We start from the raw sequence: 27,313 nt of genomic DNA, 5'->3' as shown, positions 1-27,313 counted from the left end.
CGCGTGGCACCACGCTCCCAAAACGAAAATAAAATTTTAAAAAATATCGTAAATCCTCCACTTATTAATTCTTAATTTCGGGAAATAAACCGAGTTGTGCCTCGCGTCGCAATTACTTTCACATGGCACCACGTCCCCCCCAAAAAAATAAAATAAACAAAAACATCGCAAATCGTCCACTTATTAATTCTTAGTTTTGAGAAAGTAAACCCCACGTCGCAATTACTCTCGCGTGGCACCACGCTCCCAAAACGAAAATAAAATTTAAAAAAATATCGCGAATCCTCCACTTATTAATTCTTAGTTTTGGGAAATAAACCGAGTTGTGCCCACATCGCCTCGAGTTCCCTCAAGTGACGCTTTAGTCGAGAACTTCCGAGTGCTTCCACTGAAATATCCCGCGCGTTAAATAGTAGACGATGACGCAATTAGTTGCGTCCTGTGGAAAGCTTGGAAAGCCACGCGGTCTCCGCCGAGGAGTTCCAAAGGGGGTTGGTTGGCGAGAGCGGGGGCGCGAGAGCGTACTCAAAGTATCGAGAAGCTGGCTGCAGTCGAATAAAGAGAAAAAGGAAACCGAGAGAAAGGTAGCCGCTGATGGAGGCTGGCGAGAGTTTTCTCAGGGAAAAACACGTCTTCGTCTATTTCCCGAGCGGTGGAAATTCTTTGTGTTTTTAAATGAAGTTAGCCCCGCGGGAAAGGCGTACACCCGAACTTTTTCTTCCCCCTCCACCGTCGCTTTCTTCCGGGGCCAGCTTTTCACACCCTCGCCGCTTTTTCAACTTCTTCCCGTGTTTCTTTCAACGGGGAAGCCTATCGCGATCATTTAAAAAGGAGAAACCGCAACGTCTCGGCTCGCGAACGCGTCTCGGTGGTTGTTGTTTCCTTAATCGCGACTTAGACGCTTTAGACGGATCTTTTCATATCGACCAGTTCCGAAGCAATTTTCGTGATTTGTTTTTGCAGCCGAAACAGATGACGCAAAAACAGAATACATCGATAGTTTATGTTTCATGTTACATCGCCGAATTGTGCGCGATTCATTTTGCTCCGTTACTGTTACAACATGAATATCTACGAAATTAGATTGTCTATTTATATAAACACGACCACATAAAATAATCGAGTGCAAGTCACGGAAAAAACTTTCGTGACAACCTAATATCTTAATATAATTCTCCAATTCATTAAATAAGAGCGAAATAAAGTACTCCCTAATTCTTCAAATTGTGGCCAACAACGCAGATGTCACGACCGAGTTATATGACTTCACACCCTTGTAAATCCCGCTTAGGATGAACAATTGCCAACAATTGATCGTTTCTAATGACCTTAATTCGTCAAACAGCGACGGCTACTGAAACGAGCTTAAATGGACCGTGGGGACGAATTAACGGAGTTGTTCGGAAACGAAACGAAAAGAAACGATGCTCGAGAGAAAGTTAACGACGCGGACACGATTTTCGTCGGCTGTTTGCTGATATTCGCAAACTGCGAGCATGCGATGCCGCAGTCGGTGGATTCCGAGCAAAGAGAGAATAAACGTTTTCGGGCATGGACACAGCTTGGATCTCGCCGGCCGGCCCCGTCGGGCAAACACTCGAATGACATCGGAAAATTGGCAGTACATTTCCGTCCTTGTGAATTATATTCAGCCAAAGGACCGCGCGTCCTTTGCGTCTAGTCGGCAACGTTAACTCGAATATCGTCGACGGACCACACATCAAACGCGAAATTTAATTAATTAGGCGGACTAGAGTTTTCGTCTAATCCGGTCGGGAAATATTCATTGCGCGAATTAACGATCCTGGGTCAGGTATAGAGGGACGAATCTGTTTAACGCTATTTTTACCGCGGTTTCGCGTACACCTGTCTCGACCAGAGGGTGTCTTTCGATGTCTTCGCATTTGGACGCGAGTAACTAGAAATAATTGAAAGAAATATTGGAATATTATTCGTCGTTATACGTTCGCATTTGGCAACCAGAAAAATAATTAAATGTTGCAATGCTATGGGTGAACAAACTTCGACTCTTCGCGAGTCAACATTCGATCTTTGTTAAACAGTTCGCTGTAACATAGTAAATTCTTGGCCCAGCCCTCTGTTTACCGAAATTATTGATCGAGAATTAAGCAAAGCGACGCTTTAAATACGGCGCATGGTTCAGCCGTCTCCATGTACAAATTGGAAATTAACCAAATTTAGGTATCGTAATCACGTCTCAGATTTAGTTTGCACACACCTGATACAAAGCGTAATAAATACCCTTTGCTTCAGCGAGAAAGTTAAATACTAATTAACGTAGCCCGCTAATGGACCTTTGAACGTAAACGAACGCTACCCTAAAAAGCCAGAATCTGGCATCGTCACGTTGCGAACGTCGTCTCTCTTTCGCGTCAATCGCAGTCGAAAAAAAAGTAGCTTCTGAAGTTTCTCAATTAATGAAACGGAATTAGTTTAAACGCACGAAGAACACGATACGGTTAGTAATTCGTCGAGATTGCGTCGGTCTCGGAAGATTTTAAATGTCTTCAGGGATTAAATTACAGGAAACAATATTAAATACAGTTTAAATATCATACACATAGATCGAACGACAGTGGTTGAAAACCGACTTACTACGCTTACTTTGCAATCGCAAAACAACATTTTGCTTGCACCCTTCCTAAGAAAAAAAAACACACACACACCCTTCCACAAATACACGCTCCGTTGACACGTTCACTGCCAGACTAATACTCTTGAAAATTTCTACCGCGATTTAATTTTGTTTACAGACTATCGGAAGCTGCGTAATGAAACATTTATTTTGGTATTTAGTTTTGTATCTTCGTCAAAATTCAAGTATTTCATTCGAATTCGTTTTCTGTGACACTTGACTGTCAGAATTAATAGTTTTCGTTTTTCTCAATGAAAAGCACTGTCACCTATATATGAGTGACGCGGCAAATCAATGCGTTAAAATTAATGGCAATTGTATCTCGCTCAACTTACGTCGCCCTTGTCCCATTTTGCTTACACGTGATCCTGTCGAGGCCGTGCCATAGAGTTTCGTTGATTCCGCGGTGATTCCGGGTCGTAAAGCGAATACAAATGCGATGTAAAACGGCGGCGAGAACCGAAGCACGTCAGGCAACAGACCGGAAGAAACATCTCGCGGCACATCAACCTCGACCTGGCCATAATAGGATGCAATTTCGAAACAGTCGAAACAGATAATACCGCGTCCTCCGGAGCGTAAATCATACCGCGGCAGGCCGAGAGGGAAACCGTACAAGGAAAATGGAGGGTAGAAGTGCATATCTTAATTACAATATTCCCACGGGCTGAACACAGAACTCTTGCCCGGTTCGCCGACCATCCCTTAGCCTTTCCAGCCAGGGCCTGTAGGAATTTAATTAATTTGCCAGTGGCAAGCAGGCTTGCTCCTTGTCGCCACTCTGAAATATTGTATCCTTCCCACCCTTTAAAACCCAACACCAACCCCACGAGTACGCCGTGTCGTCTTTGCTACTCGGCTCTCGGCCTCCGACGTTCGGCTCGGGTGTTCTTGCTACGCTAGATGCGCACCCCTAGCGCCACCCTTAATTGTTCGGGCATTATTGAATTTCACTTAGATATCGACACGCGACCGCCTACAGACTTTCCAACTCTCGATTAACACGTTTACCGCCACGCTAAAATTTCTACCGCGATTCAATTTCGTTTACTAACCATCGGGAACATCAAACGTTCATCACGGTATTTATTTTTGTAACTACATCAAAATTCATGAATTTCATTTAAATTCCTTCGATGTCAACTTTTCAGAATTAGTCTTTTTAGTTCTTGAGCGAAACCCATACATGGGCGACACGGCAATCTACGTGTTAAATTAAACGATAGGTTCGATCACTCTTCGATTTGTACATGTACAAGGTCCCAACTGAGTACACGTTGCTAAAATTAAACAGATTCTTTTGAAAGTTGGCGTTGAGACACGTTTCGTTTAAACTCGAGCACGATCAACGGAAATTTAGATTTCGAATTTTACTGGGGCTGAAAACGAAGCGTTAGAATCGATCTTGGCAATCTCTACGCCGGACCCATCGTCGATATAAATGCGTATATTCGGTCGTTATTTGGAAGTTCCCCAGTTGCTCGCGTCAACGCTTAGCAGAACAGTGGCCGTTAATTTCAACCTCCGGGGCATCCATCATCATTACACGTCAATTTCAGATTACAGGGAAGAAAGGTCTTTCGTCCTCGGGGTACAAGATGGTCCGAGAGGCGCCGGCCGAAAAAAAACCAGCCATTTAGCTCGGCCGAAAAAACGGAGGTCCTGAAAGGGCTCAACTCTCGAAAAGGCAAGGAAAGGACGGGATCGAGGACGAAGAAGGCGGGGGACGACGAAAGATGGATGAAGAAAAAACGGCGCAGAAGCTGGGACGGTTGGCCATTCGCCTCATCTGCCGCTGAAAAGGTGAGAATCTTGATTTGAGTGAGCGCTTTAGATCGGCGGGCCCGGAAAACCCGTAAAAAAGCTCGCAGAACGCCAGGAAATCCTTCGACCGAGCCATTAGCGGCGATTTCTCCTAAGCCATCGAATCCCTCTTCTTCCGTCGGTGTCTTCCAGTGTCAACCCCATTCCAGCTCGTCAAACCTCCTCTATCGACGCGACGCGCACTTAGAAAAAAAAAAAAAAAAGGAAAACGCTGAGAACGGAAGCGACGAAAAACATCGGGCAAGTCAACGGGAGGGAAAACAAGCAATCGTTCATTGTAGTCCGATTTATGTTAATTCATATTTTCGTAGGCACGGTAGAGAAATTGTAATTAAAATGCAAGTGTCTCATCTTTTTATAAACGGTATAATGTGTATTTGGGATATTTTTTCATTTCTATATATTCTCATAGATTTTTCTCGGATTTCCAATTGCTATAAATGCATAAACATCCGCAGTCTAGCGAATGAATCCATACATCGCGATACAATTATTTCCATTATTCTTGAAATTACTTTGTCCTACGTGACTCCTTAATTTTAGGGGTAGTTTTAGTTTTTGTAATATACAGGGTGTCCCAAAAATGTTGGAGGTCCTTGAAAAGGGTGGTTCGGGAGGTGATTTGAAACAACTTTTTCCTTAGCGAAATTGTTGTCCGAGGCTTCGTTGAGGAGATATTAACGGACAAACGCTGACCAATCAGAGCGCGCGGATACCGATGGAGCGGCCGCGATAGCGATGGCTACGCGCTAGGTAGCCGCTCTCGTACGCGAACAAGTGACTCGACGTGCATCATCGAAGGATATTGACGCGGCCGCTCCAACGGTATCCGCGCGCTCTGATTGGTCGGGTTTTTTTTATTAATATCTACTTAACGAAGCCCCATCCGACATTTTCGCAAAGGGAAAAGTTGTTTCAAATCACCTCCCGAACCACCCCTTTCAAGGACCTCCAACATATTTGGGACACCCTGTATTCGTATATTCCCTCGATTCATGGACACAGTTTTGGTATCGCCATCTCGCGGCGGACAGGTCGAGTTATTTTTCAATGATATATTTTCTTTTACTGATTTTCCTTATAATTAACGTAAAATAAAATTAAATAATAAGTGTACAAAATAATAAAATGGCCAGCGCGTGTGTAATTATGTCAAATTTATCAATTTTACGAATAATTATTTTATACAGTATTAATTATCGGCCCTGTAATTAGAGGCGCCATCGGTGGCAAAACGCCCAAGTTCGTACTAAAGTCAGTTCCCGCTTTTGACGTTAGATGACGAGAAGCAGTGTCGGTAAAAAAAAAATGGTAAACAGCGCCATCTATCGTGAAAAGTAAGAACCATTTCCGTACAAACTTGGGCGTTTTCCCACCGATGGCGCCACTAATTAAAAGATCGATAATTATTGATAATTATCATTGATATCAATTATAAAATGATAAATTTGACATATTAATTAATATATTATAGTAATATATGTAATATATTGAAGTCAGTAATTCAGTTTCTAAAACGCAAACTGGCATCGAATGACCAGACTCATCCTACACACGTCTTGTCTATGGCAATACTCGGTGAAAATGGGAAAGACCGCGCGAAACTCGTTTAAAAAAGAAGAAGGAATACTGACTTTCACTAAAACACTGTAGTCTTACTCGAACAGTAATTACTTTCAAGCATTCGGTACGCTTTCCTGACACCATCATTACCGACACCAGTTACATTATATACTCTTCTCATCGCATTGTTTACAAAAACTACGATACTGTAATTCCAAATTAGAATTGCGAGAACGAAAGTGACAGTATAAAATTTAATGACATTTCTTCCTCTTTAAATAACTACGTTCTATATATAATGTTATCATGGAACAAAATTTTAACAGCTGCTTCCCAGTGGTCTGTAAGACATTTACATACTTCCTTAACTCTGTAAGTAGCTTATATCGACTATAATTTGAAGAACATTTACCTAACTCAAAGAAACTTACACAACAATAATATGGTAATAATAAATTTGTTTCTTTGCATTCCTTTCAGGCAAGAAGCTTTAATAATAGATGGTAAACGGATAGCTAATGAAATTCAAAACGAATTAAAGATGACTGTCGATACTTTAACAAAACATGGAAAAAAGAAGCCAAAATTAGTGGCTATATTAGTTGGAAATAATCCAGCTAGTAAAGTATATGTTCAAAAAAAAATGGAAGTTGCAAGTGCAATTGGTAAGATACTATTAACATTTACAAATTTTAACATTCTAAAAAGTCTATGAAATAAAAGCTTAATAATAACAAAGTTATAGCTAATACATTTCTTTCCTTAATGTTTCAGGAATAGAAAGTTATACCATTCGATTGGAAGAAAACATAAGACAACAAGAGCTTATTAAAGAAATCAATCATCTAAATGCAGATACAACAGTCGATGGAATTCTGGTACAATTACCATTAGCAAATCATATGAATGAACATGAAGTATGCTTGGCAATTGCACCAAGTAAAGATGTTGATGGTTTTCATTTAGAAAATATAGGTAATTTAATATTAAACAGCAGTGGTATCATTCCTGCAACTGCATTGGGTGTCAAAGAATTAATAATTAGGAGTAATATAGAAACTACTGGAAAAAATGCAGTGGTTGTAGGAAGATCAAAACATGTTGGTTTACCAATTGCATTGCTCTTACATGCTAGTGGTACAGGTATATAGTTTTTTTAAAATAATATAATTATATACAATTATAGTATACATATAAAATTTCAAACTCCAATGGAACATTCGTTTGTAGGTAAAACTCATGGCTTAGATATGACTACAACTATATGTCATCGCTATACTCCTCATGCAGAACTAGAAAAATATACTAAATTGGCTGATTTGGTAGTAGCATCAGCTGGTGTTCCTGGTCTAATTACTAAGGAGATGATAAAACCAGGAGCATGTGTAATCGATGTTGGAATCACAAAAGTTAAAGTAGGAGATAAGTACAAATTGGTAGGAGATGTAGACTTTGAGAATGTGAAAAAGGTGGCTGGATATATAACTCCAGTGCCAGGAGGTGTAGGCCCTATGACTGTAGCAATGTTAATGAAAAATACAGTTTCAATAGCTATGAAAAATCAGAGCACCAAATGATTTGATATTAAAACAAATTTTGCACTTACAAAATACTTTATTTCTATTATACAGATAGAAAACATTGTTTTTAGATGTATGTGTATATGGTTATGGATGAAGTATTATAATTTTTAAGTCTGACTATAAGCTTACTGTGATGAATGTGTAGAACAAATACGAAATTAACAGAAGAATATATAATAGTACTTTAATACTACTTTCCTTTTCCTAAAAAATCAAATACTTTACATAAAGTATCAAGGTTATGTATTATACATTTTTTTAACATTCATAAAAATAAACATTGGTTTCATCAAAAGCATATAAACCGCGATTACTCACGTACGCGTCTGTTTATTTATTTCAATGATAACATCGTGAACTATTTACAACGAAGAATATTCCGATAAGAATAAGTGAGGTTATATGTTCGGTAATATTCATACTGTGCAAAACATGAATAAAAATAAGCATAAAGAAATTGTATAATATCTTTATAAGAAAAATGGTTTTAATGTTGATAATCACTCACAGAAGATAAATTCGATACAAACTTACGATTTTTTATTCAATGAAAGACGCTGTTTCGTCTACATGTAATCATAATTAAAATTGAAACATGTTTTTATCTAACTTGATTCGAGTTACTGAAACAAATCAAGGGCCATTACTTTCAGTTGCTCGGAAACTTTTAACGCGTAACGTCACAAAAGTTTTTACATTTTATTCGACAAAAATGGATCGACCAACAGTTTTAATCACCCGTCCAGACATTCCAAAATCAGGATTAAGTTTACTGCAAGAACAGTAAGTGTTCTTAAAAAATGCTAAAAATAATTTCATGCTAAGTGAAATTTATTTATTTTATGAATAATTTTCTCATCTATGATTTATTTTAGATGTGATATTGTTCTTTGGGACAAACCTGAACCGATACCAAGATCTGCATTGTTGTCAAAAATAAAAAATGTTGACGCAGTTTATTGTTTATTAACAGACAAAATAGACAGCGAAATCTTGAATGCAGCAGGACCACAATTAAAAGTTGTTAGCACTATGTCGGTTGGTGTTAATCACTTGGATTTAGAAGCACTAAAAAAAAGAAATATCAGAGTTGGTTATACTCCTGGTATTTTAACAGATGCAACAGCTGAATTAACTATAGGATTATTATTAGCCACATCTAGACGATTAATAGAAGCAAATAGAGCTATTTACAAGTATGAAATGCTGTACATAGATAATCATACACTTGAACATATGTGTAATTTATGTAAAATTTTATATATAGGGATGAATGGAAAGCATGGTCACCAACTTGGATGTGTGGTCCTGGATTATCTGGATCCACTGTTGGAATAGTAGGATTAGGTCGTATTGGTATGCAAGTGGCAAGAATCCTTAAAAGTTTCAATGTTGCTAAAATATTGTACACAAGTAGAAGCGTAAAACAAGAAGCACGCGAATTTGGAGGAGAAAAAATAGAATTTGATGAATTGCTAAGAAAAAGTGATTTTGTGATTGTTACAACAGCTTTAACACCAGAAACGAATCAAATGTTTAATCAAAGTGCATTTGAAAAAATGAAAAGAACTGCTATATTTGTGAATGTTAGTAGAGGAGAAGTTGTTGATCAGTTTGCTCTGACAGAAGCTCTGAAGAAAGGATTAATTAGAGCAGCTGGATTAGATGTAATGACTCCTGAACCTATTCCATTGGACAGTGAACTGTTGAAATTAGATAATTGTGGTGAGCATGATGGTGATACATGTTTGTACATTTATGGTAAATTATATACATTTTACTTTTCTTTTTATACTAGTAATACTACCTCACATTGGTAGCGCTGCTACTGAAACACGGGAGGAAATGTCAAGAATTACCGCTGAAAATATTCTGGCAGTTTTAAAAGGAACCCCAGCAGAAATGCCTGCTCCCCTTATACTATGAATGTGAATTATGTTAGGTTCTCGATTTATACAACTAATGATAAAATTAGAAACTTATACAGTATCTGCAAATTTGTGTAACTCAAATATTTTCTGTATATAATAAATGCGTTACAAAAACGATTTATAAACAAAGATTATTTATTACTTTCATGTATCTATTATATAAATAAGTGTTGTTTTTATATTACTATATAAATGTATACAAATGACAATAGTAATATATTTGATTCTTAAACTATCATCTGGCATTCTAATCATTTTATTTTTCTGAAGTATATAGTCTAATTGTTTTTATTAGTATTAAACTTTGTTCGTATGCGGTAAAGTGTAATGCTGTTGTTGCTGCAGCTTTCAACTGACTTGGTAGTAAACCTTTAAATAACCCCCTTACACCTTCAGTTTTTAATGTCACTTTGAGACAATCTATAAGTCCTGAACAATGGAAAAAAGCACCAAAATTCTTTCTACCATGTTCAAATCCTTGTATCTGTAATCTTTTTTTACTGAGATCAAACGGATATATCGCAGTTTTAGCTAATATACCAGCTGCACTACCAGATACCATGGAATTAGTAAAACTTGTATTTGTTTCATTGTTATATCTTTTATATGTATCAGTGAAAAGTCCATAAAATGCAAACTGTAGACCACTATGCGGTATAATTTGCAATAAAGTCGGTAATAGACCATTAAAAAAAGTTTTTGGTGATTCGTGTTGAAGAATAGCACTAAAATAGATATTTTATAAAATAGTACGTTATCCAAAATGTTGTCATCATTTCTTGAAACTTACGTGCAAGAATGAAATATTCCTTTGTATACTTGATGATTACTCGATTGTGCCACTAATCTGGTTCTTACAGTGTCAAAAGGAAATGATAAAGTTGTAGCTACAAGGCCAGATCCTGCTCCTGCTACAAATTTCATTGAATATTTCCATTCATTTAACAGTGAAAAATTATCAGATGCTTTCATAAACATATGATATGAATAAAACTGTAAAATGTTAACAATTACATATTTGTATGTTTTTTATAATTTTAGGAGAAATATGATTAAACAAATCGTTGGAGTAGATAAAACAAATTATTATATTACATTAAGATTTTATAAGGTTTCCCATGAAACTTTTATTTGATTAATGAATCAATCACCTGCCCCATTCCATATGCAATTGAAAGTAACTGAGCAGGAACATGTCCTTTCCAGAATGCAAAAATTCCTTCTTCCTTAAATATCAAGAAAAATGCTTGTGCTACCGAACGATATTTACTAACATGATGGTTAGTAATAGGTTCAACTTGTAGCTATAATAATAAAGAACTCTTTATGCAATGTATATAACGTTGTAAATCTTACTATATCACGCATTGCTTGCATTATTTTTACCTGAAATCTAATTTTTACAACATCTAACGGTTGACAAATAAATCTTGTTACAAAGCCACTAAGAGCTCCTGCTATAGCATGATCTGAATTATGATCACCTGTTTTTAACGAAGTATCCATTGTTTTCTTATTTTATCTATCTTATTTTTGGTATACTAAATAAACAAAATACCAGGAAAACAACATAAAATTAGTAATAGTTTTTATTGTTAACAAAAAAAAAAAACAATAAAGATAATACAGTTACACTATTTCAAGGCATAAAAATCTATTTTTTTTTTTTTTTTAATAAACAAATAACACAATACACAGGGTGATATTATTAAACAATAATTTTTATCAACTATTTCGTTGTCTTTTTCAATCGTAGACATTTGGAATAATAAGAAACTGGGACACTAGATATTAATAAAAATAAACACGCAATTACTTACAAACAAAAACACATAACCTCCATTTTTCCCAAAACAAACACAAAACGCATATTTTCGTTGTTCCAACAATGTCCAACAGTGTCTTTTCTAGAAATAATTACACGATCTACACGAAAACTTACATATACACGTGAAACTATTTATATTGTATTCTGAAACAATCAACTTTTGCACCTATTTGATTAATTATTTTATATGATTATTATTCGATACGTTGTTTTTACTAATAATAGTTTATAAAATTATTCAACGTTATATTTAATTTCATGTATAATTTCAGAAACTGGAGAATAATCGTCAAAACTGTATGGATACTTTAGATTACAATAGTCCTTGGCTAATGTCATCAGATCATATCCCCAACGACTTCTGAGTACGAATTCCATATTTGATTTAGACGGAATATTCAAATGTCCTTTTCTTGATATTAAATTCAATTGCTCAATAAAACTTTGCTGTGTGTGAAGTTATAACAATTGTATTGTTATTTTTAACTATTATATAGTATACTATAAAGTAACGTAATTTATATACACTTACGTAACTTTTCGAGTGGTGCACATTCCATAATTCAGTATATAATTTGTGTAAATTTAAAATCATTGTTTTATGTATAGTAGATATATTTTCGAAGCTATCCTCGATTTCCTCTAATTCTTTTACATTCGAATTGTAATTGTTCAATCGTTTGTAGTGCCATTTTTGAAAAAATTGCTTTGCACCGTTTTGTACGTATAAGCATTTATTATTTGTTATAACTCCCGAACTATTTGCGAACACCTCGTTACACAATCGAAAAACATCGTCTTCTGCACCTTCGATTAAATGAATCATAAAATCAGAATAAACGAGAAGTAATCCTGTAATACGCTGCGAAAATTTTTCTGTAATTGCGTACTCAAACAATCGTACGATTTCTTCGCAATTCGTAGCTTTTGCACAAAATATAAGTCTACATAGACTGTATTTTTTAATTTTTCGGATGTAATCGAGAACGGATTTTCTTACAGGTTCTTCCATTTTCCAAATATTTGTTTGATCAATACTTATTCACATGAAGAAAGAACTGAATTTTCCTAATACAACATAAATATTTTTAAAATTTACATTATATTCATTATAGTATCGTTTTCTAAACAAAATTTAATCGTACAAATGCAATATTATAGTAATAATGAAGTTCTTCGTGGATCACTTAATTGACCTATTGCTTATCTGCAGCTATACATATTGAAATAGGTACAGAGTATGTTGAGTGACGCTCTAAATCAAACGAAGTAGTATAATTTTAACATTTATTATTGAAAAGTCGAAATTTCCCATACATAATTATTAGAGTTTATTGGACAGGATTATTACATTTAAACTATGAATAACATTGGAAATTTGTTTACCTTTTAATCTGTTTTGAAATTTATTACTGAGAACTGAAAATGTGATACATTGACGTGCGATAGTTTCTTAAGTGCTTTAAACGGTAAGGGGTATATAATTAACGAAAACCTTTATTGGTTGGAACGCTGATTCCAGGTGTCATGGCGGCTTCGATTAGTCCGACATGCCGATGGAAAATTTAAGTCAAACTACATTTTTATACATGGGTAACCTTACTAGAAAAAGATTGATTTATCAGAGAAATATTTCTTCTGGTAGATCAGGACTATTTCGTTTATCGACATACACAGAACTAATATTAGTAAGACATACATGTAAGAAAATTGTAGCTTCACAGTCATAATATTCAGTGCGTTCTCTCATTTCATTTAATAGCGTAGACTTCATAATATGACCAATATAACTAATATCGGCCATATTAAAAGAATTGGAATGAATACTGATACAGTTACTATTATTTCACAACTTACTGAACTCCTACTTTCCGAGACGCGCAACGAACCAAAGATTTCACCAATATTTTTAAAACTTGAAGAAACGTATGATTAAAATTGAACGTTGCAGATATTTAGAATTGAAATTTGACAACAGAAGATGTCTCGTATTAGGTATTTGTTTTACCATTTTTTATCGACAGTTAACTACCATATATTTAGTATTTATTTTACGCGCGTCTCAATGTGTGAAAAAAATAAAAATATTTAATATTATCGTATAACTTAAATTTGTCAAGATATTTCCTGTTTCTTGAGTTTTGTACTAGTGCTAACAAAAACAATACGATCATAAATAAAAATAACATAAAAAGTTAGCAGAGCACATAACTGGAGTATGATAGTACAACCTGTACGGAGAACATTTTCCTAATCACAGATAAAAAAAATTGTAAATAAGTTGTAGGTCTCCAAGAGGTTTATACGCATTTAGAAATGTGGTTCGAAAGTCGAAACAAATCAACTAGAGTTATAACTAGAGTTCCTTCCAATATCAAATCGTTTATGCGTTCCAGAGAACATATTTTCTCTGCCGCGATTGCCTCCGCCATATCCCCAACGATCTGAAAATAAAACGTAAAAAATGATTCCGAATGAGTTAATAAATATTTTTTAAATTATTTTCATTTTCTTATGCGTATCCAAGCACTTACTTCGGCCACCATAATTCCCACTTCGGTCAGCAAGTTCGGAAAGTTTTGGGTTGACAATTTGGTTGGCTTCTTTAAGTACATTAATTAAATCTTTAGCCTGTCGACTGTTTTGTGGTGTAAAGAACGCGTAACTTGTTCCTGTACTATTTGACCGACCAGTTCTGCCTATTCTGTGGATGTAGTCTTCAGATGATGATGGATAATCGAAGTTGATCACGTACTTTACATCATCGACATCTAAAGAAATGATTTTATTTTAAAACAGGTACTGCTACGTGAAATTAAAAAGGTTTTTTTTTTTCTTTAAAATTAAGTATAATTTACGCATGTTTGTTTCGCTTAACAAATCTGTTTTGGTACTGTCTATATACTGTGCCAAATGAGCAATTCCTGGTTACTAGGTAACTGTTTGAATTGAACTCTATGTTTCTTTCGAATTTAAATCTTTTACAATTGCTTTATCAGAATAGAAGTATGTTATCATTCCAAAGTAAGAAGACCAATGAATATTATTCTCATGTTTGGTTCTTCATTCCGAAATACATATGCAGCTAAGCCTATAATCATACACCAACCCTTACTAGCACGTTAAATATAAATATTTGAAAATTAGATATACAGTTGTGAAACAGATAATTAACGCATTGACTAACGTTGCAAAAAAAAAAAAAAAAAATCCCAATACAACGAGAATTTATTAATATTTGTATTAATAAATTCAATTCTCTTAATTCATAACGATCTCTGTTCTTCCTCAAATGGTTACTATGTATTGTTTACTCGCAGAGCGGCAGTCAATGTGTTAATCCTCATTTTAATATTTGACTTCCGTACTACTGGGTGTATTGATAATCTCTAATGAAAACGGCGTTTTCGATGCAAACATCTATCATAGTATATTATTCTCGGCATATCACGAATAAGTGTATACGTAATTTTTTAATGGTAGAAACTATTATAAGTCGAACCTTAAACATATAAATTTTATAATACTATGTAATGGTCGTATTAATAAAAGTTAAATTTATCATTTTGTCTTAATGTAATTAAAGAAAAAGATTGATCAAATACTTCAGTATAGAATTGTGTTCCCAAGTATGTAACATTTATATGATAAAGGTTAACTACTACGTCCTTTAAAACTATTAAGAATTCTATACCGTTCTCACTTTCATTCCTATATGTTAGAGATATAAGAAGAATGTTTTAGAAAATTGCATCATCTTTAAGATTAAGTTAAACGCATATGAATGTAAGTTAGCTGCATAATAATAAATACAAACCCTTGAAACCGCTGAACATTGCATTCCATGTGACTGCATACAGAGCGCCCCAGGGGGTGTGCTATTCTTGAATGCAAGTTCACATCGCAATGTTGTGTCCTAAGCATCACCAGCGAGTAGCGATAGTAGCAAAATCAATAGATTGTTGTCTCTGACGCCGGCTGAGCATTGGCTATGAAGTGTGACGGTTGTACCAAAATGGAAACCACGGTCTTATCTCACACCCAACCAGCGCGATAACGGCACCACCCGCGCACCACTCTACTACTTGCGTGGTACACAGGCTGAACACAGAGGCACATTAAGTACAATATTATGCGCATAACAGAATTGCACATGTACAGTGAGTGAGCCATGTTTTCTTTATCGAACGATCGTTTTTTCATCGCACACTCAACACAATTTGTGCACCATGTGCCTCTGAAACAAAGGACAACCAGACTGATTAACATAAATTATAAGATGCCCACACGTATTACTAACGCACTTCCTGTATTCCAATAGTTGCTCTCAATTCTTTAACACAAGCGCATAGTCTACAACATCTTTTTGCTTCTCTCAATTAAAATAGATTGCATTAGTGAATTTTTAATAACGCTGGTAAAATAGTTAAAAACTAATAAAGTAACTACCTACTCCCTAACAATACTATACCTAACATTAGATTTTATAAACCCGGTAATTGTAATATTTTTGGGTACTGAAACTTAATGCCTTCTTAATTAAAAAATAAACAAAATATTGGGTCTATTATAAACGATGTGCATCCTTCGCGCAATCCTATTCACCTCCTTATTATAATGAGTTACAATTGTGAACGAATATTCAGAAAACCTACGAACTGTATTGACTGAATGTTATTAAAAATGTACAATAATAATGTAACAATTATAAGTCTGTACATTTAAGAATAAGTGATACAAATAAATGAAAAAATATAAATGTACCAGCTAACTAATGCCGTCTATTTAGTGCTCTAAGCTTATGTAAAGTTTGAGAATTTGTATTAGATACATTCTTTTGATCCAATATTACTCTTGTATCACTTTGTATATATCCTAATAATTATCGAATTCTACAGAGTATTTTAACACTCTATCCAAAAATTATAATGATACTATATTTTCTATAAGATTTTTCGAGCTGTCTCTTAATTACGATGTTTACTTAATATAAATTGCATTTATGCTAAAATTTGTGAGGCATCACCTTCATATAACCAGTCTGTGCTACATCGCCACTTTACCATAACCCTTTCTAATTAAGTATAGATTTTCGCAAATGCAACTTATCTAAGGGTCAATGCATTCTTGAAAATCTAACAGCTTTAAAAAAAAAAAAAGTTTGTGTATTACATACCCAATCCACGAGCAGCAACGTCCGTTGCTACAAGAATCGAACCTCTGTTGTTCCTAAATTCTGAAATTTAATTATACATTTTAGAAATTGAGAAAACGCGAGGTTATACAGGTTTACAGTAAAAAATTATGAAAACAAACATACCTCTAAGGACATGATCTCTTTCTTGTTGAGATTTGTCACCATGCATGCATACTGCAGGCCATCCATAGCGACGAATATTTCTAGTGATATTCTCCACCTTTTTCTTTGTTTCTACAAAAATTATAGTCTTCCCACCGTCTTCATTCACATTACCAATTTCTTGAAGAAGAGTTCCCAATCTAAAGTTAACACAAAATGGGTTGCAACTTAAAGAGTTAAAAGACAAGATCTACTTGCATATTAAATAGAAATCAGTTCTTCTTAGAGGAAAAGTTTATACGAAGTCATGTAATATCATATACTATTGTATCATCATAAACAGAGCAATAAAAACAAAATTTGTATTCTTATGAAATATAGAACAATGTTGAGCAAATTTTCATTAGAGTAATGATTGACGATTAGCATTACTAGATAGACTAATGTAATCGCGATTAATTGTGACTACTACAATTTTAAACACGACGCGCAATCGCATAATTAGTTTCAAATATAAACGAGCTTGAATGATCAAAATATAAAACATATTTCAATACGAAATACGTACTTTGTTTCTTTTTCATGTTCTTGACAAACATCAACAATTTGAAGAATATTGTGATTAGCAGACAGCGTTAAAGATCCAATGTTCAGTTGCGTATAATTTGTCAAATATTCCTCTGCAAGGTTTCTAACTTCTTTTGGCCATGTTGCAGACCACATAAGAACCTGTCTGTCAGGCCTGATTTGTTCAATAATTTTTCGAATCTGTGGTTCAAAACCCATGTCCAACATCCTATCAGCTTCATCCAGCACTAAGTAAGTGCATCTACGTAAATTGGTTGTGCCACGTTCCAAGAAATCAATTAAACGTCCTGGTGTAGCAATACAGATCTCAACTCCTCGTTCTAAATCGCGTGCTTGACTTCCCTTTGGTGCACCACCAAAAATACAGGTGTTTCTCACATAAGACAAAGAACCGAAATCGTTAGCGACGCTTTGAATTTGTTGTGCCAGCTCTCTGGTAGGTGCTAATATGAGAGCGATTGGTCCATCACCGCGATTTAACGGTTGTTGGCTGTTAATATGTACTATCGCAGGTAAAATGTATCCCAAAGTCTTTCCAGACCCAGTTTGAGCAATTCCAACCATGTTTTGACCAGACATTGCGATCGGCCATCCTTGCGCTTGAATAGCAGTTGGTTCGTTAAATCCTTGCTTTCTAATACCCTGCATTACATAGTCAGGGAAATTTCCTTCTTCAAAATGTTGAATAGGATTAGGAACTTTATCCCCTTTTAAAGTAATTTGGTTATCTGATCTAAATACATCTACATCTCGTGGATGACGTCCTTGAACATTAGGATGGGGTATATAGAAGTCCTTTTTGAAGGGCTTCAAACTTTCAAAGCTCCAATTTGGTTTCCTCAAGTTAGTACCAGCACTGTTTGTAGAATTTTTGTTGTTGCGATTTCCAAATCGTCCATTAGGTGTGCCAAGAGTTGCATACCTACTTCTTGGTTGTTGTTGACTTTTCCCACCCCTGTAACTTCCGCTATTGTGGTAACCGTTAGACATAGCTCCGTACGTCCTATAAACAAGAAAAAAACCTTTAAAACTGAGGGATGACCATACTTATCTCTTTTACGGTATATAGTAGTTTTGGACGTACATAGAGAAAATCTTTAGAATGCAATTATAAATCAACAAAGATTGATTTCCTTTTTATATTATAAATCATTCAATTAAAATGTAGTTTATACATTGAATACAGTAGTTGTTAGATACACATTTTTCTGAATTTCACTAAATGTACATCCACAAAGGGATATTTATTCATAAATGTAGTGAACATAGAGAAACGGTTCCAGACAGAAACGTGTGGATTCCGAAGGCATGTTCACACTTTGTTTTCCCTCTCATAAGCATTCATGCTCCATTAATGTATAAGATGGAGGCATGCCAAAATGAGAGGCTGAAATTTTTAACAAAACTGCAGCAAATTTGTCTTATACTTTGTTGCAAGTATTAGTTCATTAGTTATGAGCAATGAACAAAACTAAATAATAATACCAAATTTTAAATATATGTAATATAATTTAATCGATTTATAAAAAAAGAAAATCACAAATTCATCTATTTCTAAAGGGTTATGAGAATGTATATCTGCAACAATACAAACCTAAATCTAAGAGATCCAAAGGCTCCAACTACTTGTCGTAACCTTCAATTTATAAGTATCACAATCAATCTATGTAAATTTACCATTACAAAAATTTCATATAAATCTATAACTGCACTATGGGAAAATCCAATTAAATCAATTCTTTGTTAAAACATGTACGTTATATTGGCAAAGCACCTTTAAATTTAAATTTCTTAAATTAATATGTTATACAGAACTGTAAAAATAGAAAGCTACTAATTAGAAAGAAAAGATTACATTGTAATAAGGACGCGTAAAAATAACATTTATAAAACTGGAATACAAATAAAACTTATACGAATGTTGAAACGAATATAAAACGTTACATAACGCTACATTTACACGTTTCTTCAAGGGCACGATAAAAGAAATGTAGTCGCAACGACGCATTGCGGATATCCAACGTTCGCGTAATGGCCGACCACGAGTTACCGTTGTGCAAAAAAGACGAGAACTACACCACGATGGCGTGAAATACTGTAAAATCTGGTATTTTCGTTAGTATAGGCAAATTCTAATTTTACTTACATGTTTGATGCTATCGTGATGAGCTTTAAGACCCCAGTAAATTAGTATTCAACTAGATTTGTTGTATTTAACTGACTCGACAAGCGGCTGATCTCTAAAATTAAATTCGAGAATCACTTAATACGCTTGTCCGATCGAAAAGACGAAAGAATAATTAGTAATTAACTGTGATAGAATGAATATATACGCTCAATTATTTAACAAAAAAAAATGAAAAGAGACTGTAAAATGAACAACGAACAAACGTCTTACCTGTGCCGCTTCCAGGGACAGAAAGAACGATTCACCACGAAGCCGGATATGAGACACATCATATAGTCGGTGGTGGGGATGCGCAGAAGCGCCCTATTCTCTCGTTTTCGCTCTCTGCGCAGATTTTGCAAGTATTGATTTTCATTAAATAGTAAGTCCGAACTACGTTGCACAAAATTGTGTATATTATTTATTTTATTTGCACTACTAGATTACACTAATTAAACGCACATATTTTTTGGTGTATTTTAGATATATATATATATAGTTTTATATACTTTTAACATAATGAATTTCACTTCCGGTTTCGTAACAGCTAATATCGATTACTATAGGGTGGTAGTTCATTGGAAACGATCCTCTACTACAATATTATTTAATAATCCTATTTGCTCACTAATAAAACATGATTTATATGAAAATACCAATCATTACTTATCTTATTTAATGCGAGATTGGATACAGTGTATTTCGTACGCTTATTTTAATGCAGAGATAACCAAAATTTTGATTTGAATGAAAATCGCAAACGACGAATAAAAAGTGACAAACTTTCGATGCATTATTTCATTCAATAAAAATTACAATCTGAATTATAAAATGAAATTATATTTCAAGGTCTACTTGAACAACTTTGTCCATTAGAATATTAAATAACAGTATACTGTTAAGTATGATAAATGTCACTAATAAATTTGTTGTTTTTTAATGTGTTACTTTTGGAAAGTATGGTACACGTATACTTGTAATTACAGTACAAGCTATAAAGGGATGCGTATAAAATTATAAAATTTCACGTTAATTAGCAGATTATTTTATTAGATATCATGGAAGCCATTTTCTGAAGCCGAAGTTTCGAGAAGAACGCAATTAAAGTTCACTGCAAGTCATGCGCGCATTCTATACACTTCTAACTGCTTCTAACCTCTCTAACATCATTCGAATTTCGTTATAGTATTCGACAGACGTATTCAAGACATTATAAGCTTATTAGAATAGATAAAAGCATCTATCGTTTTTTCAAATGATGTTTCGTAGTCATAGAATCGTATTCTTTGACATCGCCATAACAGTGGAAGGATGTAGAAGGATCTCGATCTTTCAGAAGATATAATATTGATTAAAAAAGTCTATTTTTCATTGAAAGTCGTTGAAAGGGGTGGTTCGGAAGGTGATTTGAAACAACTTTTTTCTTAGCGAAAATGTTGTCCGAGGTTTCGTTAAGGAGATATTAACGGAAAACACTGACCAATCAGAACGCGAGTATGCCGATGGAGCGCTCGCGGTAGCGTATGAGCGCGGCCACTTAGCGCGTAGCCTACGCTCAACCGGCATACTCGCGCTCTGATTGGTCGGGGTTTTCGCTTAATATCTCCATAACGAAACCTCGGATAACATTTTCGTTAAGGAAAAAGTTATTTCAAATCACCTCCTGAACCACCCCATTCAAGGTGTTACAACATTTTTGGGGCACCCTGTAAACGTACCAGAATCCTGCAGAACATAGAATAACCATATGAAGATCCGAATGAAATTCAAAATTTCCCATCATTCGGACATTTTGGAAAGTAGTTCGTTAATCAAATACATGGAGCGCTAACGCTGTAGTTACGTTTCGTTTATTTACGAAGAGTTTCTCGTCTGTTGCGCGTTAGTTCACGTTATACGTCCAATAGGAATCAGAGAGCATCGGAAAGTTCGTGTGAGTCCATCGCGATTCTGTAGACGAAGTTGTTTGTGGGGTGCATGGGTTTGATGGGTTACCTTTTATGGTGATTCAAGTAACAAGAAAACATTGGTCAAACTTGTAATGTTCTAATAGCAGATCGAAACAGGACCTTTTGAAAGAAAACGTAAGCCCTCGATGTTTCTCGTTTAGCTGTTTTTTTTGTTTATTCTTCATCGTTTTAACGTTCGCCTCCTCGTTTGCAAAGTGATAGCATTTTGTAAATATAAAGATGACGGCATCTTCGTGAATGAATAAGCGACCTGTCTTTCGCTGTGGATAATTACATTTCACAGGTATCGAATAAGATTCAAATATATGTTTAACATTTTTTTGAAACTTGCCAAGTTACAAATTTGTTTCGATGAAACTAGAAATGTTCGTTACGTTGTACATTAAAGCGTGGGAGATCTTGCATAGCCGCACCTCGATTACATTTTATTCCTTCGTTTGGGAAACAATTAATTACGCTTTTATTTAAATGTTTTTCGCATTTTCTACGGTTTTTCTTTTTCTTGTAACAAACAATCTATGTTTAACACAAAAATAAGTGGATTCACTATCTGAGTGTACGAATTAAATATTTGGGTAGAAATCTTGTTTACTTTATTTTATTGGAAAAATAAGATAGTTTAATTATATTTTCGTGTATAATTGTGTGTAAAATACTAAAATGAGGTGACAGGTTGACCTAGTCATTTAAGAATAGTCTCCCTCGTAAAGTTTGCAGTATATTTATAAATGATGATACAGGTTTGTCCCAATTTAATCTATTAATTTTATTAATTTATTTTTATTTCCTATGTAAATCACGATTATTTGTGTTTAATGCTTCCTTTTTTTCTTAAAGAATAAAAATAGGTATTGACCATGTATAATTTAAGAATTCGATGAGTCAACAATTACAGGAACATGATCTCATATTTGTTTCTTCAGTTTCTGAAAATGTTTCTTCAACATAATTATGATTCAATGAGTTCTTGATAAATACATAATATAAATTTTGTGTATATATTGTGATTGTTTTAAAAGTGAATTATTATCTTTTTTGTCATGAAAATGTATTTTATTTTAGCTTAATCTATAATATTTGTTTTGTAGACATATTACTATTTCAATAGTGTTAAAAGGATTGAAACAATACTTAATTTTATGTTTATGTATACAGAATGTTCAGCAGTTCGGGATGGATCATACTGATAGCGATCGTCGCATCACTAGCAGAGGCAAATTATCCTCCTCCAGAAAGATTGACAGGAATGAATCCTTGCATTAGCAAGCAAACGTGCCATGAATGCATACAAACACCACATTGTGCATGGTGTGCTGCACCAGTAAGTATTATTTTTATAAATGTAATATGAATAAATTCATATGATTTATTTTATTTTTCTTGTAGAAATTCTCAGAAAAGCGGTGCTTCCTACCAAATATAAATACCAAAATATTTGCAACATGTCCAGGAGAATACACGTGGAACCCAGATAATCTTTTCAGTATGATAAGACATTACAATTTAACAAAAGGTGGCTATACGAGTGGTGGTGCCAGTGGCTATGAGTATTCATATTCAAATTCTAGCTCGTTTAGCTCTAGTTCACAGTCCAACAGAGAAAGTAGTAGTAGCAGCAGCAGTGGCAGAAGACAAGAAGCTGTGCAACTTTGGCCACAAGAAGTTAATTTAAAACTAAGAATAAGTGAGTTATTACTATTCTGATGTAGTTTAAATGAATTTTAATAAAATATATCATCTAAAATTTTGATACTTTCAGGTGAAGCACACAGAATGACCTTTGCTTACTCACAAGCAGAAGATTATCCTGTTGATCTGTATTACCTTATGGATCTGAGTAAATCGATGGAAGATGATAAAAAGAAATTGTCAGATTTAGGTCAACTTTTAGTAGAAAGTATGAGTAAAATTACGAGTAACTTTCGATTAGGCTTTGGCAGCTTTGTTGATAAAGTTGTAATGCCTTATGTTAATACAATGCCAAAGTCGTAAGTTTTTATATCCTGCAATTATAATATTACATATTATTTAATAATAAATTTAACATCTTTTTTGTATTTTAGGCTGATAGAACCATGTGATGGATGTGCAGCACCATATGGATATAAAAATATTATGACATTGTCTCAAGACACTAGTCATTTTGCAGTTAGTACCTAATAACTTTATTTTTTATCACTTATTTTTGTAAAAGCTAGTACTTATTTGTTTGAATTATGCAGAATTTAGTGCGAAATGCTTCAGTGTCTGGGAACTTGGATGCACCAGAAGGAGGATTTGATGCGATAATGCAAGCTATAGTTTGTAGAGGACAAATTGGTTGGCGTGAAAAAGCACGTAGATTATTGGTATTTTCTACGGATGCTGGTTTTCATTATGCAGGTGATGGTAAACTGGGTGGAATTGTAAAGCCAAACGATGGCGAATGTCATTTAGATTATACTGGTCTCTACACTCATTCATCCTTACAAGACTACCCAAGCATTTCACAGATTAATTTGAAAGTTAAACAGAATGCTATTAATATTATATGGGCTGTCACCGAAGAACAAATAAATGTATACAAAAGACTGACTAAACACGTAGAAGGATCTTTTGCTGGCAAACTGTCGGACGACTCGAGTAACGTTGTAGAATTAATTCGAGAACAATACGATGCAATTTCAAGTTCTGTCGAAATGAAAGATACGGCCAGCAGTGCCGTGAAAGTAAAATATTTTTCAAAGTGTTTGGGTAACGGACCACTCATCGAGACTTCGAAATGTGATGGACTAAAAGTTGGAACAAAAGTCGAATTTATTGCAGAAATTGAAGTCACGAATTGTCCGGAAAATAGATCAGAATGGAAACAGAAATTTGATATTTATCCAGTAAGAATAGGATATTTGTATACAGTAAACTCCCGACCTATGTCTTCAATGCGTTCTGAAGCTTTTCGTATAAGCCTTTAAGAAGAATGTAGACCATGGGTATAACCGCGTATCTACGAATTGGCATAATTCGGGAACTTGCTGTATGAATATTTAATTTCGCTTATGTTTAAAATCAGAAACTGGAATAGCATCTAAGTGTATTAATATTTTTTAGGTTGGTATTAATGAGACTCTTACTGTAAATCTGGAAATGTTATGCGACTGCGAGTGTGAACGGGAAGGTCTTATGTACGAACCAAAATCACCAGAATGCAATGGCGTGGGAACTCTAAAATGCGGCGTTTGCGAATGTTACGATGGATTCTTTGGAAAACGCTGTGAATGCAGCCCTCATCATGAAATGACAGGATTTGATAAACATTTCCAGTCCTGTAGGCCTGATAATACTTCTCTCGTAGATTGTTCAGGAAGAGGAACTTGCGCGTGTGGTCAGTGCGAGTGCGAAGAAAGAGACAATCCGGATGAAGTAAATATATATATAATTCTAATGCATAAACTTAACTTTTTTGAACATTGGATATATAATATTCATAAATTTAACTGTTTTTCTTTTGTTTGTTTTTTTGCAGGTGATATCAGGTCACTTTTGCGAATGTGATAATTTCTCGTGTGACCGAGATCAAAATCGCTTATGCTCTAATCATGGAACATGCGAATGTGGACAATGTATCTGCGACGCTGGATGGACTGGACCATCTTGCAGTTGTAAATCTTCTAACGAAACTTGCATTGCACGAGGAACGACAAGTGGAATATTGTGTTCAGGACATGTAAGTTTAATATTATCATTTACAAACATTTCGTTATATCTTACTGTTAATTTCTATTACTCCTCTTTTATAGGGAGATTGTATATGTGGTGAATGTTACTGTCACGAAGAAGGAAATATACGATACTCTGGTAAACATTGCAATAAATGTCCCACTTGCCCTAGTCGCTGCGAAGAATTGAAGAACTGTGTATTGTGCCAAATGTATGGCACTGGAAATTATAGTGACAAAGAAGAATGTGCAAAGAATTGTAAAGAGTTTGTTCCTGAACCAGTCGAGACTGTTATTCCAGATGTTGATAAAGACGAAGAGCCGTGTTCTGGTATAGACGTAGATGACTGTAAATATAATTTTGTTTATTATTATAACGAAACAAATTGCTTGAAAGTACGAGCACAAAAAGAAAGAGAATGTCCACCGCAAGTCTATATGCTGGGCATAGTATTAGGTGTAATAGCGGCAATTGTTTTAATCGGCCTCGCATTATTACTTTTGTGGAAATTATTGACGACTATACATGATAGAAGAGAATTTGCAAGGTTTGAAAGAGAGAGAATGATGGCTAAATGGGATACGGTAAGCATTTTAAACATCTTTTTTTCAATCAGATATAAATATATTACAAGTCTTTTATTGTAAATATTTTTTAATAGGGAGAAAATCCAATCTATAAACAAGCCACGTCAACGTTTAAAAATCCAACCTATGCTGGAAAATGAGAGCTGTAAAAGTGATCTCTATTCAATAGAGAATGCGGAACTATTACATTGCAGTAAATTGTGTTTTTTATATAAATTTTAAACTGGTTAATATTTAAACAACAAACAATATACTTTATCACGCATCAAAAGAAGCTTTAGGAGTAAATAAGATAGTTTGTAACATTGTAACTCGTAAGTATTTAATGGAAATTAATGTAGTATGAAGTTATATCAACTTATTCGTTAAGTACGATATTATAATACTGCCATATAACTTAGACTGCTATGTATGAGTGCGTGTGCATGTGTGTGCAGATGTAATTTATATACAAGGGATAATAATTTCTATAAAATGCAAAACTGCAATGTAAGATTGAATATTTGCATGGAAGTACGGTAACATAACATTTTTAAGATTTACAATTTATCTTACCATGCATTTTACATACAAGTGCCTTTGTCTTGCAACAAAAATGTTTATATCAATTTTAGTTACCTTTTTTAATGAGGAATTTATGAGGAATCATAATCTCGTTGTGGACTTTATCTACACTCATTGATCTGATACCTTGGGCTCGATTAATTCGTTCTTTTTTTTTTTTACATGTGTTTATTGAGATTTTTCATACGCTAGTATATTTGAAATTAGAAATACAAATAAGGCACATTAAATATGTGATATTGCAAGACCTAAAAAACTACATATTTACAGATGTACTTTAAGGAACGGTGATCGATTGTTTTCGTCTTATGTCTTCCCTGTTCTAACACATGTTTTACATTTTGTAATGATTTGAAAATGTATGTAGGAAATTGTATAAATGTATAAAATAACAAAACGCATAGTAATAAGTATAAATCATTTTACAACTGTTAAAAATGATAGATGCTACGTTTTTTGTTTAGTTATATAAGATATTATATAGATGAGAGGCCACTAAATTTTGTTGCCTGTGTCCAATATTATAAATAATAGACATGCTTGCAATTATTAAAAAATTAACGCAATACTTTAAAGTGACTTAAATCAATATTCAGAATGTATTTAAAAATTAACGCAATACTTTTGTAATGTATCGCATTAATCAGATTTAATTATATTAATAAGATGTGATTTATAACTTTTATATTTTACTCTTATTTAAATATTTAAAAATAAACTATCAGAAAAATGACAAAAGAGTATCAGCTTATCTTACGATCTCACTGTAAGATAACACACATAAAACATTGTATCATCATATGTTGATAATATATTTTTGTGCGCGCATTTATACACTCATTTTTGTAACCTTGTTCTCATAAATAAACTACTTCTATATGCGTGTACTTAATAAACTAAATCAATTACAATGATTCAACAGTGCTTTCTTTTTCATATAAAAAAAATAAAAAGTATGGAATAGAAGTCTGTATCTGTTTTTCCTATTTTATTTGATTATCGAAAGTTAATAACATCTTTTATCTATATCGTTATATTTTCCCATAAACTTGATTAT

At 34.2% G+C, this 27,313-nt stretch overlaps 6 protein-coding genes across 10 annotated transcripts; 3 read left to right on the top strand and 3 right to left on the bottom strand.

Annotated features, from left to right (window-relative positions):
• Positions 1-5,971: 5,971 nt before the first annotated feature.
• LOC128878721 (bifunctional methylenetetrahydrofolate dehydrogenase/cyclohydrolase, mitochondrial) lies at positions 5,972-7,635 on the top strand. The gene is made up of 4 exons (XM_054127174.1): positions 5,972-6,415; positions 6,524-6,708; positions 6,818-7,186; positions 7,274-7,635. Exons 1-4 carry the CDS (start codon positions 6,342-6,344, stop codon positions 7,618-7,620), a joined length of 975 nt encoding a protein of 324 aa, XP_053983149.1. The 5' UTR covers positions 5,972-6,341; the 3' UTR covers positions 7,621-7,635.
• Positions 7,636-8,219: 584 nt separating this feature from the next.
• On the top strand, positions 8,220-9,688 carry LOC128878717 (glyoxylate reductase/hydroxypyruvate reductase-like). The gene is made up of 4 exons (XM_054127165.1): positions 8,220-8,409; positions 8,502-8,822; positions 8,894-9,351; positions 9,425-9,688. Exons 1-4 carry the CDS (start codon positions 8,222-8,224, stop codon positions 9,550-9,552), a joined length of 1,095 nt encoding a protein of 364 aa, XP_053983140.1. The 5' UTR covers positions 8,220-8,221; the 3' UTR covers positions 9,553-9,688.
• Positions 9,678-11,633, bottom strand: LOC128878722 (mitochondrial thiamine pyrophosphate carrier-like). 2 transcript variants are annotated; one of them, XM_054127177.1, is made up of 5 exons: positions 11,500-11,633; positions 10,944-11,098; positions 10,709-10,861; positions 10,348-10,550; positions 9,678-10,282 (listed from the first exon to the last, which is right to left on the bottom strand). In XM_054127177.1, exons 2-5 carry the CDS (start codon positions 11,061-11,063, stop codon positions 9,814-9,816), a joined length of 945 nt encoding a protein of 314 aa, XP_053983152.1. In that variant the 5' UTR covers positions 11,064-11,098; positions 11,500-11,633; the 3' UTR covers positions 9,678-9,813. The 2 variants fall into 2 exon arrangements, with proteins under 2 accessions (XP_053983152.1, XP_053983150.1); XM_054127175.1 differs by having other exon boundaries at positions 11,378-11,519.
• Positions 11,592-12,530, bottom strand: LOC128878724 (uncharacterized). The gene is made up of 2 exons (XM_054127179.1): positions 11,918-12,530; positions 11,592-11,832 (listed from the first exon to the last, which is right to left on the bottom strand). Exons 1-2 carry the CDS (start codon positions 12,395-12,397, stop codon positions 11,620-11,622), a joined length of 693 nt encoding a protein of 230 aa, XP_053983154.1. The 5' UTR covers positions 12,398-12,530; the 3' UTR covers positions 11,592-11,619.
• A 232-nt stretch (positions 12,531-12,762) lies between these two features.
• LOC128878714 (ATP-dependent RNA helicase p62-like) lies at positions 12,763-19,723 on the bottom strand. 3 transcript variants are annotated; one of them, XM_054127161.1, is made up of 7 exons: positions 19,671-19,723; positions 19,419-19,512; positions 17,253-18,275; positions 16,706-16,884; positions 16,562-16,621; positions 13,920-14,156; positions 12,763-13,829 (listed from the first exon to the last, which is right to left on the bottom strand). In XM_054127161.1, coding segments are annotated over exons 2-7 (1,605 nt in total). In that variant the 5' UTR covers positions 19,421-19,512; positions 19,671-19,723; the 3' UTR covers positions 12,763-13,725. The 3 variants fall into 3 exon arrangements, with proteins under 3 accessions (XP_053983136.1, XP_053983135.1, XP_053983137.1); XM_054127160.1 differs by lacking the exon at positions 19,671-19,723 and adding an exon at positions 18,867-18,908; XM_054127162.1 differs by lacking the exons at positions 12,763-13,829; positions 13,920-14,156 and adding exons at positions 15,229-15,622; positions 18,867-18,908 and having other exon boundaries at positions 19,671-19,685.
• A 1,619-nt stretch (positions 19,724-21,342) lies between these two features.
• Positions 21,343-27,084, top strand: LOC128878713 (integrin beta-PS). Of its 2 annotated transcripts, none has more exons than XM_054127158.1 (10): positions 21,343-21,523; positions 22,565-22,730; positions 22,796-23,093; positions 23,169-23,397; positions 23,473-23,557; positions 23,632-24,279; positions 24,497-24,808; positions 24,912-25,112; positions 25,186-25,689; positions 25,767-27,084. In XM_054127158.1, exons 2-10 carry the CDS (start codon positions 22,566-22,568, stop codon positions 25,830-25,832), a joined length of 2,508 nt encoding a protein of 835 aa, XP_053983133.1. In that variant the 5' UTR covers positions 21,343-21,523; position 22,565; the 3' UTR covers positions 25,833-27,084. The 2 variants fall into 2 exon arrangements, with proteins under 2 accessions (XP_053983133.1, XP_053983134.1); XM_054127159.1 differs by lacking the exon at positions 21,343-21,523 and adding an exon at positions 21,542-21,692.
• Positions 27,085-27,313: the final 229 nt, after the last annotated feature.

This window comes from Hylaeus volcanicus, chromosome 6 (genome assembly GCF_026283585.1).
Source record: "Hylaeus volcanicus isolate JK05 chromosome 6, UHH_iyHylVolc1.0_haploid, whole genome shotgun sequence".
Classification (NCBI taxonomy): domain Eukaryota; kingdom Metazoa; phylum Arthropoda; class Insecta; order Hymenoptera; family Colletidae; genus Hylaeus; species Hylaeus volcanicus.
Note: the sequence above shows the minus strand (reverse complement) of the source record. Positions and strands in the feature narration are given on the sequence as shown.

Coding starts and splice junctions, on each gene's coding strand:
- LOC128878721 (XM_054127174.1), top strand. CDS start 6,342: ATGTTATCATGGAACAAAATTTTAACAGCTGCTTCCCAGTGGTCTGTA. Junction 6,416..6,523: donor TTACATACTTCCTTAACTCT/GTAAGTAGCTTA, acceptor CATTCCTTTCAG/GCAAGAAGCTTTAATAATAG. Junction 7,187..7,273: donor CTTACATGCTAGTGGTACAG/GTATATAGTTTT, acceptor ATTCGTTTGTAG/GTAAAACTCATGGCTTAGAT.
- LOC128878717 (XM_054127165.1), top strand. CDS start 8,222: ATGTTTTTATCTAACTTGATTCGAGTTACTGAAACAAATCAAGGGCCA. Junction 8,410..8,501: donor TTAAGTTTACTGCAAGAACA/GTAAGTGTTCTT, acceptor GATTTATTTTAG/ATGTGATATTGTTCTTTGGG. Junction 9,352..9,424: donor GTTGAAATTAGATAATTGTG/GTGAGCATGATG, acceptor TTTTTATACTAG/TAATACTACCTCACATTGGT.
- LOC128878714 (XM_054127160.1), bottom strand. Junction 14,157..16,561: donor CGTTGCTGCTCGTGGATTGG/GTATGTAATACA, acceptor TCATTTCTTTAG/ATGTCGATGATGTAAAGTAC. Junction 13,830..13,919: donor TGGGAATTATGGTGGCCGAA/GTAAGTGCTTGG, acceptor TTTTATTTTCAG/ATCGTTGGGGATATGGCGGA.
- LOC128878724 (XM_054127179.1), bottom strand. CDS start 12,397: ATGGAAGAACCTGTAAGAAAATCCGTTCTCGATTACATCCGAAAAATT. Junction 11,833..11,917: donor TGCACCACTCGAAAAGTTAC/GTAAGTGTATAT, acceptor CTTCACACACAG/CAAAGTTTTATTGAGCAATT.
- LOC128878713 (XM_054127158.1), top strand. CDS start 22,566: ATGTTCAGCAGTTCGGGATGGATCATACTGATAGCGATCGTCGCATCA. Junction 23,094..23,168: donor TAATTTAAAACTAAGAATAA/GTGAGTTATTAC, acceptor TGATACTTTCAG/GTGAAGCACACAGAATGACC. Junction 23,558..23,631: donor AAGACACTAGTCATTTTGCA/GTTAGTACCTAA, acceptor TGAATTATGCAG/AATTTAGTGCGAAATGCTTC.
- LOC128878722 (XM_054127177.1), bottom strand. CDS start 11,063: ATGGATACTTCGTTAAAAACAGGTGATCATAATTCAGATCATGCTATA. Junction 10,862..10,943: donor TTGTAAAAATTAGATTTCAG/GTAAAAATAATG, acceptor TTATTATTATAG/CTACAAGTTGAACCTATTAC. Junction 10,283..10,347: donor GGAATATTTCATTCTTGCAC/GTAAGTTTCAAG, acceptor TATCTATTTTAG/TGCTATTCTTCAACACGAAT.